General features: G+C 46.2%; 1 protein-coding gene across 1 annotated transcript in view; it reads right to left on the bottom strand.

Moving 5' to 3' along the window:
* Window positions 1–19,356, bottom strand: part of EXT2 (exostosin glycosyltransferase 2) — a 139,933-nt gene that overhangs the window by 4,227 nt on the left and 116,350 nt on the right. The window contains exons 11-13 of the mRNA XM_046015693.1: window positions 7,090–7,233; window positions 4,904–5,032; window positions 2,891–2,973 (exon numbers count right to left, since the gene is read on the bottom strand). Of these exons, the coding sequence (XP_045871649.1) occupies window positions 2,891–2,973; window positions 4,904–5,032; window positions 7,090–7,233 (356 nt within the window). The remainder of the gene's footprint in view (window positions 1–2,890; window positions 2,974–4,903; window positions 5,033–7,089; window positions 7,234–19,356) is intronic.

Below are 19,356 nucleotides of genomic sequence, written 5' to 3' on the forward strand. Positions count from 1 at the left end.
GCCTTCCTCCCTCCCGACCTAAGTGCCTCATTTAATAATTTAGTGATTCAATCTTTAATCCAAATAGTTTTGCTCCCAGTTTCTGATTTCAAGATTGATTTCCTCTGTTCCCTATCGAATTTCTCAAAAGGGTACTCTACATTCACTAACTCCACTTCCCCAAACAGACTCACACACCATAACCCTTAAGCCCCATCACTTTATGGCATTATTTTTTTTAAAGTCACCACTGAGCATTTAACTCAAAGCCCTTTCCCAGGCCGCATGTTGCGTGCTCCTCCCTTGCTTCTGTGCACCGCAGACCCTGCTTCTCTCCTGCCTTCTCTTCAGTTATTCTTTCTGTCTCCTAAATGGTTTCTCAAGATTCTGCTCTTGCCTTTTCTCCAGTCAATGGCCGTCTCTGGGCAGATGTCTTTCCAGTATCTACCCTTGTTTTCATCATCTTCCTGAAGCTCCAGCTGCACGTTTCCAGGTGTTCTCTATCCGCATCTGCACACACAGAGGGCAAGACCCCCCGATCTTTCCCCCCCTTACCGCTCTCCGACCCGCGTGATTCCAATCTCTGCCTGCCTCATGACTTACACCGCTCAAGGTGCAACCATCCACACTCGTCCACACTCCTTCCTCGTGAACTGGAGTCTCCTCCTAACTGTATCATTCACACCGCGGACGGCACTACCATTCTTCCTAACTTGAGATCTAAGCTCCCTCTGTCAACTCCTTCCCTATAACCTCTAGTTTTAGCATATCTTCCTTTGGGGAAACACACAAACCCATGTCTCATAATTTAATCCATCCCTTCCTCTCCGCACTCAACTTAGTTCAAGCTTTCCAAATGTGCTTTCTTCAATTTCTTCACCTTCATTCCATTTTGGGCACTACTTCCAAAAGAATCTCAAAACAACACTTTGATCACGCTGCCCTGTTCAAACACCTTCAGGGGCATATTGGAGCCTGAAGAACAAGTTCAGACTCCTTCACTGGGCACTCCTTTAGGGCCAGGCAGCATCAGGCCAGAGTTCTACAGCCTAGCCAGCCCGGACCCAAACTGCTTGCCAGGTACACCTTCATCCTGCTCACTGAAACCTTTAGTCACCCGGTCTCCCCTGCCTGGGATCCCCTCTTTTTGCTTGGTGATCCTAGTGATCTCTGAAGGCTGACTTCAGGGGTCACCTTTTACAACATTATTCCTAGTAATCAACCTAGCAAGAAGTCGCTTCTCTTTCCTCTGATCATTGGTAACACTCTGAGTCTCCCTCACGGCACTTACCACGTGAAGCTTTGGACCGTTACACACATGTGTGTGCATGCATTGATATTTATTGTGGTTAATTATAAACTCTGACAGCATCTGATTCAAGCCTCATAACATCTGGGCAATCGCCTATTCTATTTTCAAAAGTCTCTTTCCAAGAGAAGCCCCCACATCCCTCAGTTACTTTCTGCAGTGTTTAATAATAATTCTATCTAACCTAAATCTCTCTCGTTGCATGTTAAATCTCTTTATATTTGTTATCGCAGGGGTGCTAGAGGAGTTGTTTAACCTTAGCGTGAACCGCAAGGCCACCATCAGGCTAACTTTCACCCTAAATTCCTACCTAATACCTTAGAACTTCGCCATTTTAACTCAACCTAATCAATTACCCACTTGCTTAATGCTATGAATTCTCCCAAACATAAAGAATGGAGGTAGGTTTAATAATAATTTAATGTAGTCCAATATAACTATAATTGGGGTCTCTACTAGATGAGCTATGACAGTTAATGTCACTGCCCTTGACTGTGTAATTCCTATGATACCGTGACAGACAGTTCCCAAATCACATAATATATGATTTTGCATTGACAGCTAATAAAAGTCACGTCTTTTGGGTAAGATATTTATATATGAAAGAGTAAAGGATTCTTTAGAGGGTAAGAATAAGAAATAAGAAGGAGGAAAGACTCATAGAAGAATCTAGACCAAGTGAAACAACTTTTTGTACCAGAAAATCCTCCAGGCTTTAAGGACTTGAACGTGGCTGAGATCCTAGAAATGGATGCTCCAAGAAGATCCAATAAGCCTGTGGAAACCTGACTCAGTATCTTATTCTGTAAGGACCACTCTAACACTCTCTGAGTGCTTGACCACAGTGCCGCTGGATGTCCGAGCTTGCTGTCTCATTTAGGAGCTGCCTTCTGGGAGAATTACGTTCGATTAGGGAGATGCCAAGATTGAGGACCTTTGGGTTACAAGTGAGAAGGATGAGGCCTACTCCAAGATTAAAACAGTCCTGTGGGAAGACATACACCTCCCATTTGTTTTACGCTCACTTACAAGGTTCAGTATCACATTCCACGCAAAGTGTCCTTGTTCAGTAACCGACCAAATTGAAATAATAGGAGTATCTCAGGGCTGCCTTGCTTCTCTCTCTCTTTCTCTCTCTGTAATGCAAAGAGCTCTGCTTTCAATTCTGTTCTTGGTAGGTGTTTTGGTCAGCAAATGTAAATTGTCTCTGGGTCTGGTTTAATTCTTCCTTATCAAACCTTTACTGTCACAAGGAGGTACTATCTTGCAAAACAATCTAGTACTTTCTTGGAATTAACTAGCTTCCAGTCAAATGACTGTGGACAGTTAACGGCTTCGTCCACATGGAGAACCCGACTCCTGGAGCTTAAGGCCAGCTATATTTTTAAGACCCTTCCAGCCATTACAAATTGAGTGAGGAGCATTCCAAATTAATTCTTTGGGTGACCTGGGCTTGAACTAACCCAATTCCCACAGTGCCAAAGGAGGTGACTATGGCTACCAGCTGCTGTCCTTATATCTCCAGCAAGTCCCATAAACAGGCCCAAAGCAGGAAATGGGGATCAGAGGCTAGGGCAGACTTCTGGTTAGAGGCTCACTCACCTCTCCACCATGTGTGTCTGGTCAAGTGAAAGCCCGTCAATGGCTGTACACTCAGGACACTTGAATTTCTTTCGTGGAGTTACCTGCCAGGGAAGGACACAAATACGCCTGGTTGTCAGTGCCAAGGACAAGAAAATCATGCTTGTGACACACTGTGCGTGCTTCTGCTCTGTAAGCCGAGCTCCCTGCTCCCTCCACATGCGCACACGCGCCCGTCGTGGGCACGCGCATGTGCACGCGCACACACACACACACACATACACACACACACACCTCACCGTTCCTCCATTCAATTCTGTCTGGCTTGGCCAACAGCAGAACTCACAAGGGCCCAATAAAAAAGGCTTGGAGGGCTTTTGCCTTCTGTAACTGGAAAGAAGTGGTGATGACAAGCTCCTTAATTCCTGTTTAATGACTGTTTTCTCACTGCCAAGGTCCTTGTATAAACACCATTTGTTCTTGCAGCCATAAGGGCGATGAAATACAGCTTCCCATAACTTTCACCGTAACCTTAGTTCCAACAGGCACTCATTCTCCTTCTTGCAGCTAAAGGCAAGCGCTATGAGCAGCGCCATGCTCTTGAAGATGCCAGGTTATTTTGCAATTCCCTCCGATCAGGAAAAAAATCCAATGATCCCCTCACCATCTGAATTCTTCTCCCTGCCTCTCCCTCCTGTGCTCCCGAACCTTCAACAGCTAATGATTTTCTTAGCAAACCCAGGGAGACTATTATCCTAACCTAGTGAAGCTAAGTAAACAGTAGTGAGACGGGGGTTGGGGGAAGGAGAGAAGCACACAGATGGCAGAATGACTTCACAGAGTAAGCAGGCACAGCTAAAAATATCTTTAAGCACATCAAAAAGCAATTCTGGAGATAAGAGGGGTTCCTTTAAAATTAGTTTTGTGATTTACATGCTTTTTCTTGCGGTGAGTGCTGACGGCGTCAGAGGGCTGGGGGTGGGGAAGGCCCGGACCAGGGTCACAGAGCACAGATGGGGACTCTTCCTCTTTCGTCAGTCACTTTGGTTTAATCCAGCTTCTCCCATCAACTCATAGCGTGAACAATCACGGGGGATGCCATACCACACTTCCAGTGTAAGTACAGGAATCTGGCCTAGAAGCATTGCCCACTTTTCTATGGAATTCTAATCCAGAAGGAAACAAGGTCAGGACAATTCCACTCATAAAAAAGATGTAAATTCTCTTTGTATCTGGGGATCTGGATTGAGCAAAATCTATGTTTCAGGAATAGACACCCGTCTATTACAGATACAGAGATCCCCGTGTGATCCTTATGTACTCTCAGCTTTTAATTTGTTATGGGAAAGGTAGTTTCAAAAACACTGGTGACTGGTATTTAAGAACAGTATTTAGAAAAGCTACAGTTGTAACTGGATAAGGTGTATTATCTTCTCAATGTCTTTAAAAATAAAACTCAGCCACCTTAAGAGAGATGTAAGTTGCATTCTTTAACTAACAGATCTAGATTCCAAACCAGATTTGAGAATACAATTGAAGGTTTTTAAAAACATGATTGGTAGACTGACCATCCCAGCCTTTATCTCTAATACTGGATATTAAAAACTGTAACAAAGAAACCATATAGGGGCGCCTGGGTGGCTCAGTTGGTTAAGCAACTGCCTTTGGCGCAGGTCGTGACCCCGGAATCCTGGGATTCCTGCCTCTGGCTCCTTGCACAGCAGGGAGCCAGCTTCTCCTCCTACTCCCCCTGCTTGTGTACCCTCTCTGCTGTCTCCTCTGTCAAATAAATGAATAAAAAATATTAAAAAATAAAGAAACCACATAAAAAAGAAAACATGTTTAAATTCCCAAAGCCTAGCTTTAATGTTATAATGTGATTGCATCAATCGCAGAATCTGAAAGCTAGAATGAGCTTGAAGTTCACGTAATCCAAAGCTTCATTTACATTTACGAGAACGTCTCAGGCTCAGAGAAACAAAAACTTGCACGAGATCACCAAGTTGGTGGCATCGCTGGACCGGGATGCCTTACCTTGATGACAGCTTTCCCTGTGACGTTAGCCACCAGGAAATTCATGGCAATGTCTTCACAGTTCATATGAGCGTCCACCCAGTTCTTGATGTCGCCAGGCATTTTGTAGGTATACAGGTAATTAAAATACTATCAGGTGAGACAAAAAGAAGAAAGAGTGAAACACCAGTGCCCCGTGTTAACAGTCAACGGACAATTTAATCACAGCATGGGGACAAGCTTTCTGTTGTAAGATTAATTACAAGGCTGTAAGAAGTATTAGAATGCTTTTGGTCAGATGACCAAGAATCTTTCACACTGTCATTCTTTTAAAAATCACCTATTGTAAGCAGAGGAGAGACAGAGAGTGAAGCCCTTGTAGGATGCAGGCCTTTTGGACTCATATATCATATGCTTAATAAATAAAATATCAGCCAGAGATACACTACACACTGATCTCTACTTGGTTCTTCTCCTGGAGCCACAGCGCTCAATCCCGGGCTCTACGTTCTGCCCACAGACTGCAAACAGAAACAGAGAGAAACTCCCGGTGCACTGACCTGCAAAGGTGTGTGCTTTTTAAAGTAAAATACAAAATGAGGCAATTCTGGTTTTTTTTTTCAAAGATTTGTTTATTTTAGAGAGATTGTGTGTGTGTGCACGCGCGTGCGTGCAAGGAGGGGGAGGGACTGAGGGAGAGGGAGAGGGACAAGCAAGGCTTGGAGCAGAGCTGAGTGTGGAGCCTGATGCATAGCTTGAAGCCAGGACCCCGAGATCATGACCCAAGCCGAAATCAAGAGTCGGACGCTCAACCCATCGAGCCCCAAAATAAGGTAGTTCTGAAGCTGCCACAGTTCTGAAGCTCTACATGTATGAGATAGGGCAGAAATTCATTGGTCGGGGCGGGGGGGACAGTGTACAAGTGAATGATCATAAACTCCACGAAATTATAAGCCTCACTTTACTTATTTAATTATTGCTAAGAACAAAACCCATTTCTGGACTGAGAACACTGAAAAACACACAGTAGGGCTGAGAAAGCAACAGGCCATCACTGTCCCAGAGCTCTGCTCCTTGAACGGCCCCGGGGTGGCCAGAGATGTGGAGGACACTCCAACAGCAGCCGCTTGGGCCGCTGCTGACGATGGAGCAGGTATCATGGTTCAAGTCAACCCCACACTCCCAGCGGTGCTCTACCTTCAACCTGAATATTCTAAAGTCCCAAGCATCCTCTTTCAACCTCTCCCTAATAAAAAAGTCAAAAACGTGAAGGGACAATTCTCAGAAGAAATACAAAAGACATAAAAGGAATCTCAACCACAGTAGTGCAATCAGAGTGAAAACAGTAAGATCCTTTTTCACCTACCAAAACAGCTCAGTCTCATTTTCCCTTTCTACATATTTCATGCAAGTGGGGGTTATAGTAAGATAGTTTTATATTTTGTTGGTGGGAGGATAAACTGGGGCAAACAATACTGAAAACAACAGACATATATATATCTTAAAACCTCCCCCAAACGTTCATTCCCTTTGCTGTAATTCTACTTATAGAAATCTATCATAACGATCACACGTATAAACAGTTGTGAAAAAGGATACTAATTGCTATTAAAGCATTAGCTATTAAGCATTATCTAAAATTGCCCAAGAAATCTGAGGCTATCTAAATATCCAGTACTAGAAGAATAGTTACACATAATTTATGGGTATTAGTACAGTAGCATATTAGCAATTGTGTGATGAAGGAATGCTGATGTTAAAAAACTCATAATATATGCAAAAATCAAGCTAATGAGGATATTTACAACTGTCTATGTGAGTAAGTCAATAAAAGGCAAACTGGAGAAAACATCTATATACTAACGATGGTTATCTCTAAGGGATAGGATTACAAGTGACTTTCATGTATGTGTGCATCTTTTCTTATATGATGACATTTGTTATGAATTTTCCATATTTTCTATTATGAGCATGCAGTATTTGTATAATAAGAAAAATAACTTAAAAAAAAAATCATACAACATAGCCTCTCTTTCTTCCTTTTTTAACTGACGTGGAGTTGACACGACAGCGTGGCATCTGGAGGCCCTGCGAGGAGGGCATTTTTCCTGAACTCAGCAGAAATTCAACTGGGCCACACAGAACTAGCGTCGTGCGTGCCGGGTTGTCACCTCAGACCCACTTGCCCAGCCTGCCCCCCAACTTACCTTGTGATAAAAAGCTGCCCCCGTGAGCACCATGGACACCTCATTGGTCCACTCAGACTCGTACTTCCACTTACTCATCTCGTGGTCCCAGAGGTGCAGACGACCCGGGTAACCCACCAGACGGTCAGGAAACTCCCGCCAGACCTGAGGGAGAAACACATCCAGTTCAGACAGCGACCAAACCCAGTGCTGCATCACCCAAATGGTACAGACGGACTCCCACAGCCAGATCCTCACCAGCTAAGGTTGGATGGGCTTCTGAAGAGGTCTTCAGAAGGGGCTATTCTACCAATATTCGAAGGTATATGTGGGCTCTAATTTCCTCCAAATCCTCCTACCATTACTGGGCAATTTCAAGTCATGTAGTAATAACTCACTTATTTGGAGCAAAGTAGGGAATCGCCTAACAAATGAGGAAGGAAACAGGTGCCATTCTTAATGCGTGCACCCATGAAGAACACATGGACCCCTATAACTCCTCCGTCCTCATGTATTTTTTTTTTTTTTTTGAAGATTTTATTCATTAGAGAGAGAGAACAAGTCCACAAATGGGGCTGTAGGGGCAACGGGACAGGGAGAAGGAGACTCCCGTTGAGCAGGGAGCCTGACTAGGGGCTAGATCCCAGAATGCTGGGATCATGACCTGAGCCAAAGGGCAGACGCTCAACAGACTGTCCTCATTTATAGTAAATCTGGTGGTTCTGAAAACTTCCTGTTTGTAAAGATTTATTTATCTATTTTTTAGAAAGTGAGGGAATGAGCAAGCGGTGGGGAGGGGCAGAGGGGAAGTCTTAAACTCAATACCCAGAGCATCGCCCCATGTGAGGCTCGATTTCATGACCCTGAGATCATGACCTGAGCTGAAACCAAGAGTCAGATGCTTCACTGACTATACCACCCAGGTGCCCCGAAAGTCTGTTCTAAAAAAAAAAAGGTTTTAAAACCCTAATTCCCAGGGCGCCTGGGTGGCTCAGTGGGTTAAAGCCTCTGCCTTCAGCTCAGGTCATGATCTCAGTGTCCTGGGATCCAGCCCCACATTGGGCTCTCGGCGGGGAGCCTGCTTCCCTCCTCTCTCTCTCTGCCTGCCTCTCTGCCTGGTTGTGATCTCTGTCTGTCAAATAAATAAATAAAATCTTAAAACAAACAAACAAACAAAAAACCCTAATTCCCTGGAGCACACAGCCATGCTTACGACCTTTTAGAAGTCTCGCCCTCACGTATAGAAAACACATCTCATTCTATAATCTGTAACATACTGGAAACAAAAGCTTGATCTCCTTATTTGGGAAGGATCTTAGATACAGTTTTATGAAACAGAATCTGGTATACTGAGGGCTGGTTACTTCCAGTATCTTTCCTTGTGTATTTCTGTATAAGTCAGTCTAACTTTAGTTGAGGAAGTTCGTGCCATTAAAGAGTACTGACAACTTAGCAGCTGTTCACGGTACCACTTCTCAGCAAGCAGGATTCTTCATCCTTTACGGGGCCTCTGAATAACAGAGCTCCCGAGGGTCCAGTCCTGTGCCCTAGTCTCCTCTTTAAACAAGCTGAGTCATTTCAACTAGTTTCAATCACTTTTAAATACCTCCTCTAATCTACTGACCTCTGAATCGGTTTGGCCTAGAGCGTTCCTGAGAAAACCAACTACTTAATATCTTCAACGGGATAAACAATGGGCATCTCAAACTTAACATGTCCAACACATAACTCTTGAGTCCTTATCCCCGGAGAAGCCGTTCTCTCAATCGTCTCCATCTCACCAAATCATCTACCCAACTGCCCCAGCCAAAAAGCTACAAGTCAGTCTTTATTCCCTCCTTTCCTTCTTCCTCACACCCCATCCATCAGCAGGTCCTGCTGGCTCGACTTCTGACCACCTCTGGCCAATTCTCCCACCCCTCTCTCTAACTCAAACCACCATCATCCCTCACCTAGACTGTTGTTAACAGGCCTCTAACTCATGTCCTTGCTTCCACTCTCGCCCTTCCAAACCATTATTTACACAGTGTCTCTAACAGGACTATTCTTAATAGAATATCAGAGAACAGATGGTCCCTAACTGACAATAGTTCAACTTACGGTTTTTCAACTTTACGATGGTAAAAAAGCAATATGCGTTCAGTAGAACGCTACTTCTAATTTTCGAATTTGAATTTGGGTCTTTTCCTGGGCCATCTCTCATGATGCGGGGCACCGGCAGTGAGCAGCAGCTCTGAGTCAGCCCTGCGATCACCAGGGTCAATGATCAGTACACTTAAAACCATCCTCTACTCAAACAACTCCTGTTTTTTGCTCTCAGGATTCAATAAATTACTTTATTATTATAAAGTACTTTATATTACTTTATTATTATGAGCACTTTATTATTTATTTATAATACTTTATTATTATACTTTATTATTTAATAATACTTTATATATAAATACTTCATTTTTATTATTGAAATACTTTACTACTTAAATAAATTTTTTATTTAAATAAATACTTTATTATTTACTTTATAGTAAAGTAATACTTTATTATTATAAACTAGGCTTTGTGTTAGATGATTTTGCCTAACTATAGGCTAATGTAAGTGTTCTGAGCATTTTTTTTTTTAAACATTTTCTTTATTTTAGAGACAGAGAGAGCGCACAAGCAGGGTGGGGAGCAGAGGAAGAGGGACAAGCAGACTCCACACAGAGCTGGACCTGGGGCTTTATCTCACAACCCTGAGATCATGACCTGAGCCAAAATCAAGAGTCAGATGCTTAACTGACTGGGCTACCCAGGCGCCCTAATTCACAACAGTTTTATGCGGTGACCCTCTGCAAAGCTGAGAAAGATCTGTTTGATGGTAACTCAACCAACAGGCTATATCCTATTTTTTCTGTGTATATATATAAATACATACATAAGTATTTTAAATTAATGTTTTCTTCGGCACGTATTTACCCACACATATATGTCGCATGGTCATACGCTGCGGCATCTGGGGGCTTCCCCAGTGCCCACATGTCACTAAGCCGGGAACCATGCACCGTGGCTTTCCCCAGGGCAGAGGTGGTGTACAAACCCCCCGCCCCCTTTTGTAGTTTGCTAAGGATACTCTAACAAAGTCACCACACCAGGTGGCTTAAAACGGCAGAAACCCAGAACTCTGAAATGAAGGTGTGGGCAGGGCCACACTCCCTCTGACACCTCTCGGGCCATGGTCCTTCCTTGCTGCTCTCAGGCTCCGGTGGCTGGCTGTCCGTCGTGGGCATTCCTTGGCTTGCGGATGCATCACTCCTAACCTCTGTCTTCATGCGGCCTTCCTCCCTCTGTGCATGTGTCTGCACCTGTGGCCACATTTCTCCTTTTCATGAGGATACCAGTCCAAGTGGATTAGGACCCACCCTAATGATGTCATTTTAACTCCGTTACCTCTAAAGAGATCCTATTTCCAAATAAGGTTACTCAGGGTGAGGATTTCGACATAAGTTTTTAGGGGGAACACTTCAACCAACACCCCCCAAAATCTTTAAGAACTATTCCACCCCTGAAAAGACACAAAAAATGGGTTCCCGCTGACCAAGAATAAGAGCCAAAGTCCTCAGCATATGCTAAAGGGCCCAGCCACTCTCCCACCTCTCCCCTTGCCACGTTCTCCCACACTTCTGTGGCCTTTCTGCTCTGGAATCATGAGCCCTCATCTCTTTCTTCTGCCTGGAACGTTGTCCCAGCTCTCCAGAAAGCTAGTTCTCGTTCATCCGTCAAGTCTCTGCTCAAATGTCACCTACTCTCGAGAGGACTTTTCAGACTTTCCTACCCAAAGTAAACACTGTCTCCCTCCCAGCCTTTCCTCATCCCATGCCTTCACCCCAGGCTTTCCTTCACCAAACGTTCATTTTTTGGAATTGTTTTGGTTATTTATTGTTTCCTGACCTAGCGCCTATTTTCTTCCCGCAGAACTGGATCTCCGCGAAGACAGAGCTCTGTCTGATTCCCTGTGGTTTCCCAGGCACAAGGAGCAGTGCCCGCGCAGGACAGCGTTCCATTTACACTCACAGAATGCACAGGTGGGCACGACCTCAGCAGGCCAAAAAGTTGAGACTAAAAGAAGGGACTGTGAAGCTCCTTTCTCTTTCCCTCACAGGCAGAGCCAGTGTTCTCCTTAATTCAGAAAGGAAGTCTGCGACAGTCCTGATCAACAGTTACCATCAATAATAATGTGATATCCTTTGCACGTGAAGATCACAGTCATAATTCACCATGGCTAAAGCACATGTTTTAAACTGCTTTTCCAGAAGGGGGTAAGTGGTATTCGCTGAGTCATTACACTGTCCTCCCCAGTCCTCCTGTGATCATCCACATGCTTTTATGGGATATCCAACCCGGGTCTTGAGCGTAGTCTGGGGTTTCCTTTGTGTGAGCCTGGTGCACCTACCAGGCCTCTGAAACCCACAGCCTTGGCCTCATTAACACCATGTTGTACCCAACAGAGTTAATCAGCCGCAGCCGCCATCGTACTAGCTGCAGACAAACGAAGCCGTGTCAGACATTTCCTCAGATGTGTGAGGCTGCTGCTGTGCTCCTGCTTTGGGGCTTGGATTTCAGCAGATTAGAATAATAGGAACTATTCCGGCTTTATAGAGCCCAGGGCAACAACACAGTCCCTGAGCCGTGGCTTCTGTTCGGTGCGCAGCCCGGACGCGCTCCCATACGGGCGCTGGCAGTTTCCTTCTGTCAGCAGCAAGCACCTGCCTGCTCGAGTGGCACCAGTACCATGGTAGGGACCAGTGGTTCCCTTCCGTGGACTTACAGGGGTTCTGAAAGGCTCCAAGCGCAGGTCACTGGGCCACCCATGGGGGATGGGCGCGGTGGGGGAAGGGCTGGGTGGGCCAGGGAGGGACAAGTTCAGTCTGTCCCCTGCGAGCCAGAATCCGCCTTTTCCTCCACCCCGTGGCTACTTTGAGTCTACACAGCTCTCCAATCCATGCACTGTCCCTAGGGTCCTTCTTTTCAAGCTCCCGTTTGCAGCCATCCTAATAACACTGGCTCCGTGTCAGGGTCAAATGCGGTTAGGATTTCAATCTTCTTCCTGTTAGCCGAAGCCACTTATCAGACTTCTCTCCACAGGGACTTAACTGGGTGACACTGGGTCACCGAGTGCTGAACTACGCCGTTCTGAAAGCATCCGAGGTGTTCTGAATTTCAGACTCCTCTGGAGCCGTCAGTGAGCACTGTACCTCACGCGGGGCCTCCCTGCCCTTGACTTACTCCAGGCAGCTGGATACAATCAAGATAGCATCCTTGTCACTTCATCTATAACTCCCCAGCTGACTATGGGATCAAAACGGAGTGGAGCCGAGCAGGACAGGCCCTCTCTAATCGAGCCCCAGTGCAGCACGAAGGCGATTATGTAGACAGTAAAGCGTCCTCCCAGCCAGAAGAGCGAGAACTCAAATTCCACCCCCTCTCCCTGTGATGGCCCACCTCCCGCTCTAGGTCAGCTCTTTTCCTTTTACCTTAGGGAAATGCTCTGGGGTCAGCCTTTTGTCATTACTCACAGATGCCTTTATATATTCGAGGTGCGGGGCACCTGAAACTTCACATTCTAGCCCCGGAGCTCTGGTAACAGTGCTCCACTGGCCACGCCCGGGTCACGGCGCCATCACTCAACTGTTTGCCTGCACTACTCAAGTCGTCCGCACACACCGTCCTCACGCAGTTTCAGTCACGCACGACTCTGCAGAGTCTCTAGTGCAGCTCCAGGCCCTGGTTAGGGGCTCAGCAATAACTGAATGGCTCTTCCATTCCGGGCTATTTCCACGTGACTACTCAAGCGGAGATTGTAGCAACATAATAGCACGCTCTGACTGCTTTCTGCCACTCGAATGTTTACAACCTTGGTGCTAACCACTTAGGGACATTTGCTCTCCTCTGCACTTCCAGCCACGCTCGCTGGGCTCTTTGCCGAGTAATCTATTCTTGCTCTCTCTCTCTCCTCTTCAACTTCCGGAGGTCTTTTGTGGCTTCCCCTTGTTAGCTGGTTAGACTAGGGTCTTCCACCTTTGTTTCAAAGCCACAGCACAGCCCAGATGACATGCTACGAGGGCATGTACCATGAGCTCCTGGTGAGGCGGACACCCCAGAGCCAGCTCTGCCCTCGAGGAGTCGTGCAAGCCACTTGTCAGATGGCTTTCGCCATCTGCAAAAGAGGGGTTGGATTACGTGCCCTCTAATGTCCTTTTAGGACAGAAATCTTTGTATCTTTTTTCCTTACTAACATATTCCCATAGAAACGAACTCATCGACTGAGATCAGTGGCAAGTTTCTAGAGTACACGGCCTGCATTATTTAACTTTGGCTTACAATGCCATACACATACGGGTACCCAATAAATGTTCTTGCAAAGAGGCTAGCTAATGCATTCGACCTAAGTCAGCTTGGAGAGTGCATTTTAAACGCAGGGTGTGTGCTAACCATAGTCAGATTCAGGAAACGGACCAGGGAGGGGCGAAGGGGGAAGGTGTAGCAACAGGTGGTGCCCATCTGGGATACACAATTATGAAATCACGGGTCAGCTTTAGGAGAAAAGTAACTCTCTGAAGTGGCTGCTATAGTCATCACACTTTCAAAGGCATGGTTCCACAGGGATATTGCTACTGGGTAAGAGGGTTACCATATGTACCAGGAATCAGGAGCCCAGAGACAGACCAAGAAGTAGTGAGGGAAATAAGGGGAATATAGATTCAAGGCACATCAAACCGGGCTGGGGTCTCCCGCCTCTTCTTGCACACGACCTCAGGGTTCCGTCAATACCTTGCCATCAAAGTAGAACAGAACTCGAGGAGCCAACCCAAACCCCGTGGTCACATGTCTGGGCCAGCGGGGGCAGAGCAAGGATCCCAATTCCAACTTGCAACAGTCTTTGAATCAGTGGCCCTTCTTCCCTCAGGCTTGTCTTGCCTGCTGCCCAGATGGGAAGGGGCTAGCTGGCTACATTCCAGTTCCACACTCGTTTCCACGGAGGAGCCCGTTATCAGATTCACTCTCAGGCCTCTGGGAACAGAGCTCACCTTTTATATTTGGCATTTCCTGAAACTAAGTGGAATGGAGGGCTTCAGCCTGATTGGCTCCATTTTCAGCTCATGCTTTTCATCACACTGGTGGCTGGTAGTTTTGGTCAAGGGGGTGCTTTGCAAAAAGCCGAAGAGCCTCTGTCCACGCCTGGGACACAATTAAATGCTAATGCTAGACATCTAGAGCAAGGGAGCCCTGAAGTTGTCACCCCGAGTTCCCTAATGCTGATTGGTTTTGACATACATGTACATGCTGTGCTAAGTATTAAGATTTACCTGTTAGATCACTTCAGTCTGCCTGAGAGACTTTTCCAACCCAAAGCAGCGGTCTGCTTAAAATAAGCCAAGCAGGAAAGCCAGGATCATGGGAAGGCTTCTGGGATTTGGGTAGAAATCCCATGTGCCCCAGTTTGGCTGAAGGTTAGTGTCTTGGTTCTGGGAGACACAAGCTCTCCATTCCTTTCAATTTCTTTCTTCAGGCTTAGGGCAGTGAGGAGGCAAGAGAAACAGGCTGGGGTTGGTCAGGCTTAGCGGAGGAATGTGTGCTGTCAAAATCTTCATAATTTGGAAGACACTGCCAGAGAAGGTGGCTCTAAACCATTCTCCTCTTCCTTATTTGCCCCAGCTCACCAGATGGCACAGCCCGGTGCCTTCCGTGGGCGGAAAGGAGAAGATTCACACTTCGCCAGTCTGAGCTGCTGACCCCTACCCACACGACCTCAGAGATTTGCAGCTAAGACCACTTGGAAGACAAAGCTCGTTCAGTCCAGCTCCCGTGCGGTACAGGCGAGAAGCCAGAGCAGGAGAGGAAGTGGCTCTCCCAATAACACACGGTTAGTTGAAGCTTAAGGTCGGGCCTGACTCCCAGACTGGGCATCTATCCGTGAAGTCACAGGATTCCCCACTCCTCTGAGTCTCAAAGAACCTCATCTCCCCAAGCTTAGTCCCTCCCTTGGGAGACAGTCAGGTGATAGTGTGTGAAATCACAGTGTCCGTGTTCGTCACTGGTGCTACTGCAGACATGGGAAGAGTCACACGCGCACACCACCCAAGCTGAGAGTAGAAAGGGGAAGGGAGAGGAGGTGGGGACACCCACAAAACCCTTGTTCCCCCCGGTACTTGTCTTCTAAAAGCTGAAGGCTCTCCAGGAATGTGGTTCGCATTTAGCAAAGAAAGCCACATGCTCACACCATTAAAAGGAGCCCCTGTCAGTTGTGGAACAGGCCAGTGGGATCCCACACAGGACGTCCACGGGCCCACTGGAGCCCTGTAATCTGTGAGGCTCCAGCAGAGAAGGAAATGCAAGCAAAACGCTCCTGAATGAAAAATTAAACTCCACTACTATTTTTCACGAGGCAATGAATCCCCTGAGAGATAATAACAAAGGGAAGGAGAGACGTGAGTTTGAGGCAACGGGAGGAGGAAGGGACGGGTCAGGACTCGGTCGTGGGTTTTCTAATCTCGCACTCCTTAGGACCCACTAAACATGAAATCATTTTTATTTCCACAACCTCAACTCTGAGGAGGGGGATACTATTTCTAAGTGGCCTCAGGGAATTGTTCAATGAAGTTAAAAGAAGAATAGTGATCATAAGTCAAATGGCTACTCTCTTTAAATCCCACACGAGTGAAAACAGAGATTTTAGTTTTTATACAAAACCGTTACTGAGCCTTCAGAATTTCCAGTTGATTTTGGTGAGGCTCCATTTAAAGGACTGGGGACCAAAGATCTGAGCTCTGTCCAGCGAGGGGAGAAACTCTCTTTACTTCGAGTCACTGCCCTGGCTGAGTTCCACCACTTGCAATCAGGGATGCTACCACAAAATGGCCAAAACCCCGTTTTCTTCTCACTGTGCAAAGGGAAGACATGCCATTGACCATTAAACTCTGTAACCCTGGCTGAAACATCAATGTAGCTCCAAAATGATTCTGTAATGGGTTCATTCAGCCTAATGCCCTCCCAATAAGTCTGCTTAAACCCCACAATGTCCTGGTGGGGAAATCAAGCAGTTGAGGGACTCTTTCAAATTATTTATTTATATCCCACACATTTCCAAAAAATGACTTGGGGTGGCTTACAATAAAAGGCAAAAACTAGAATAAAATCCAAACCATCAAAGGAAGGATTCCTCAATGGCATTTTCCCCCCCAAATACAGAGCTGTTCATCCACCTTAAAAATATCAAGCCTAGTAACAAGTTTTGGAAAGGCAATCCAACAGCAAGCTAAAATCATAAAGTTTGGGGATGGAGAGATTTGAATATTCCTATTTATTAATTCATTTATACATCATTCATTCATGTATCGACTCACAGATACCTACTGAGCCACCACTATTTTTTTTCATGAAAGATTTTGAGGTAACTGCAAATTCAAAAGCAGTTGTAAGAAATAAATGAGATCTCATGTTCTCTTCAGCCAGTTTCCCCCGATGACAACATCTCGCAAACTAGAGCGTGATATCACATGATATTGCCATTGACACAGTTAAGATACAGAGCGTCCCCGTCACCAAGAGGCTCCCTGCTGCTGATCTCTAACCCTCCCCTCCATTCACTGGCAACCACTAACGTATTCTCCATTTCTGTAATTTTATAATTTCAAGAAGGCTATATAAATGGAATTGCACAGTATGTGACCTTTTGAGATTGGCTTTTTTCACTCAGCATAATTTTTTAAAATTATTTTACTTATTCTGAGAGAGAGAGAGAGAGAGAGAGAGAGAGCATACAAACACACATGGTGGGAGGGACGGAGGGAAAGAGAGAATCTCAAGCAGACTCCACACTGAGCGTGGAGTCTGATGTGGGGCCTGATCTCATGACCCTGAGATCATGCCGGGGAGTGAAGTCAAGATTTGGACACTTAACTGACTGAGCCACCCAGATGTCCCTCACTCAGCATAATTTTTAGGGACTGTCTTACACACTTCAAAGAGTGAATACAAAACCAAAGCAGATATCTTGTTACCAAGGAGCTTCCCATTTAGAAAAGCTAATGTCACAAGCATAAAAAGCTAGAGATGAAAGAAAGCGAGGATATAGTTGGAAAAGCACAAAAAAAGAGTTACGAGGACTAAGATTACTTCTAGGCTGGGGTGGGAAAGCAGGAAATAAGAAAAAAGCTTTATGGATTTCATTTGAAGAAAACAAAGTTAAATTACAAAGTGAGGGTTGAGATTCCCACTGCCCCCAACAAGGTAAGTAATTAGTACAAAATTACCCTTTGCTATGTGTTTGGCAGGCCAGCGAGTAGATGAACCCTGCTTGGATCCCCCCGCTGAATACAGAATACGGAATCACTTAACTTTGAACAACTCCTTCTAATCCTACTCACAGAAACTGTATGTAAGAAAATTCAATGTCTGAACACATTAAGTTCACTCATTCAATAAATACTTCCCGAGCGTCCACTCTGTGTCCAGCACTAGGCACAGAGGAGTCTGCAGGGCAGACACAACCCTGCCTGAATGCTGCTCTAAGTCAGGGGAGCTTTTCCACCAGCCCCAGAGATCTAGGCCGTGGGTGTAATTAGTGGCCTGGCTGTCCGAAATGACCAGAATGTCAACATGAGAGCAGGACCTCTGCCGCAGCCCTCAGCTCTTCAATCCAACTCAAAGGCTGATGGGAAGCTAGAAATTAAGGTTGCCCACTCCTGATCTAAACCAGTCAACAGACAGTAGCAAACAAACTGCAATCACGATTAACGTGAACCCCAGGCACCAATTTTCGAGCACCAAGCAGTAGATATGACATAAGAGGAGAGCTGTAAACATCATTCAGCCTGGTCCACCATGCTTTCCAAAGACGCACTGTTCCCAGTCACGACCGTTCCAGAGTCAGCGGACCACTCTGATCCTTCACACTTTCTTCTTAGTCTTCCAAAACGTGCATCTGCTTTTTAACGTCGCAGCCATCAACAATCACTGCCTCAAACTCGTGATCCTGCAAGCCATTTTACAACTGGCAATGAAGGATGCAGCTTCACACTGGGGAACAACCTAGAATGTTCTCTGGAAAGCGACAGACGCTCTCCTGAGAGTTGCTGCTGGGGCTTTCACTTGCCCTGGCCCCAGGCCAAGTCCTACCCATACACCTCCTTGAAGCAATTCTATCAAAATCAAGGCAGATAAGCAGCCCATGCAAGACAAAGTCCCCATATCCCCAAATTGTAAGCCGATGCTGAGGCTCTGAATTCCTGCAGCAGCCAAAGCCTGTCATCAATCCCAAGGAGACAACAGGCAGCTTTTGGAACAAGAACCCTCAAACATATGGATCCTTTCAGGTTAGAATATCTTTGCAGCTATCTCCTTTGGAACAGGGGGAGGGAAAGTATGCATTCTTTAAACCATCAAGTGTACCAACACCTCTTTAAAATAACTATCCCACATTATAAGCATTAGTTCTTGAAGCATGGAGCTACAAAGCCAGGAGGGCCAGACCCGGCTGAAGACAGGAGAGATGTGGGGCACAGTGGGGAGCACGCAGGGCCAGGAGGAGAAAGGGCAGGGGGGCACCAGCAATGCCCAGCACAAGTAAGTGCTTGTGGAAAACACACTGAAACCCACTCACCTGACTTGCCCGGGATGCAAGTCTGCCCAGAGGAGCCACCGGGCGATGGTAAGATGCACCAGCAGGAAGCCGGCGCCCTCCTCTTCGGGACAGGGAGCATCCGCCGTTTCATTAAAGGCTAGGTAAATAAATTCTGAGCTTGTAATTGTAATTGGCTCAGTGGGGAAGAAAAAAGTGTCACTCTATTGTAATTCCCAGCTGGGCACTTTTTTAAACGCTCAGATGTTGCTTCAATGTTCAGCATACATATTCGATTTCCTTCCCTTAATATTTGTTTGACTTATTCTCCAGCAGGGACTGGGTGCTTTCGAAAGGCTCTGAGAGGTCAAACTTCAGCGTGGCTCCTCTCAGCACCTCCGTGGGCTCCTGGCCGTGCTGGCGGGTCCTCTTTCAGCTCCTGCTGCAGTGGCTGCCCGAGGCGCGGCCTCCCCGACTCCCGGGGGCCCCGGGTGCAAATCAGTGCAAGCTGGAGATAGGACAGACCTAACATACGCCTCGGTTTTCCTCCACACTGAACACAGGGAGCCCGCGGCAATGAGGAACACCTCAGGGAGAGAACGAGAGAGAGAGAGAGAGAGAGAGAGAGCGCCGCTCACCTCTGACCACAGTCCTCCCCATATCTCCTAGAGGGAGGCTCTGACTGTACCTTC

The sequence above is a fragment of the Meles meles genome, chromosome 8 (genome assembly GCF_922984935.1).
Source record: "Meles meles chromosome 8, mMelMel3.1 paternal haplotype, whole genome shotgun sequence".
Lineage (NCBI taxonomy): Eukaryota > Metazoa > Chordata > Mammalia > Carnivora > Mustelidae > Meles > Meles meles.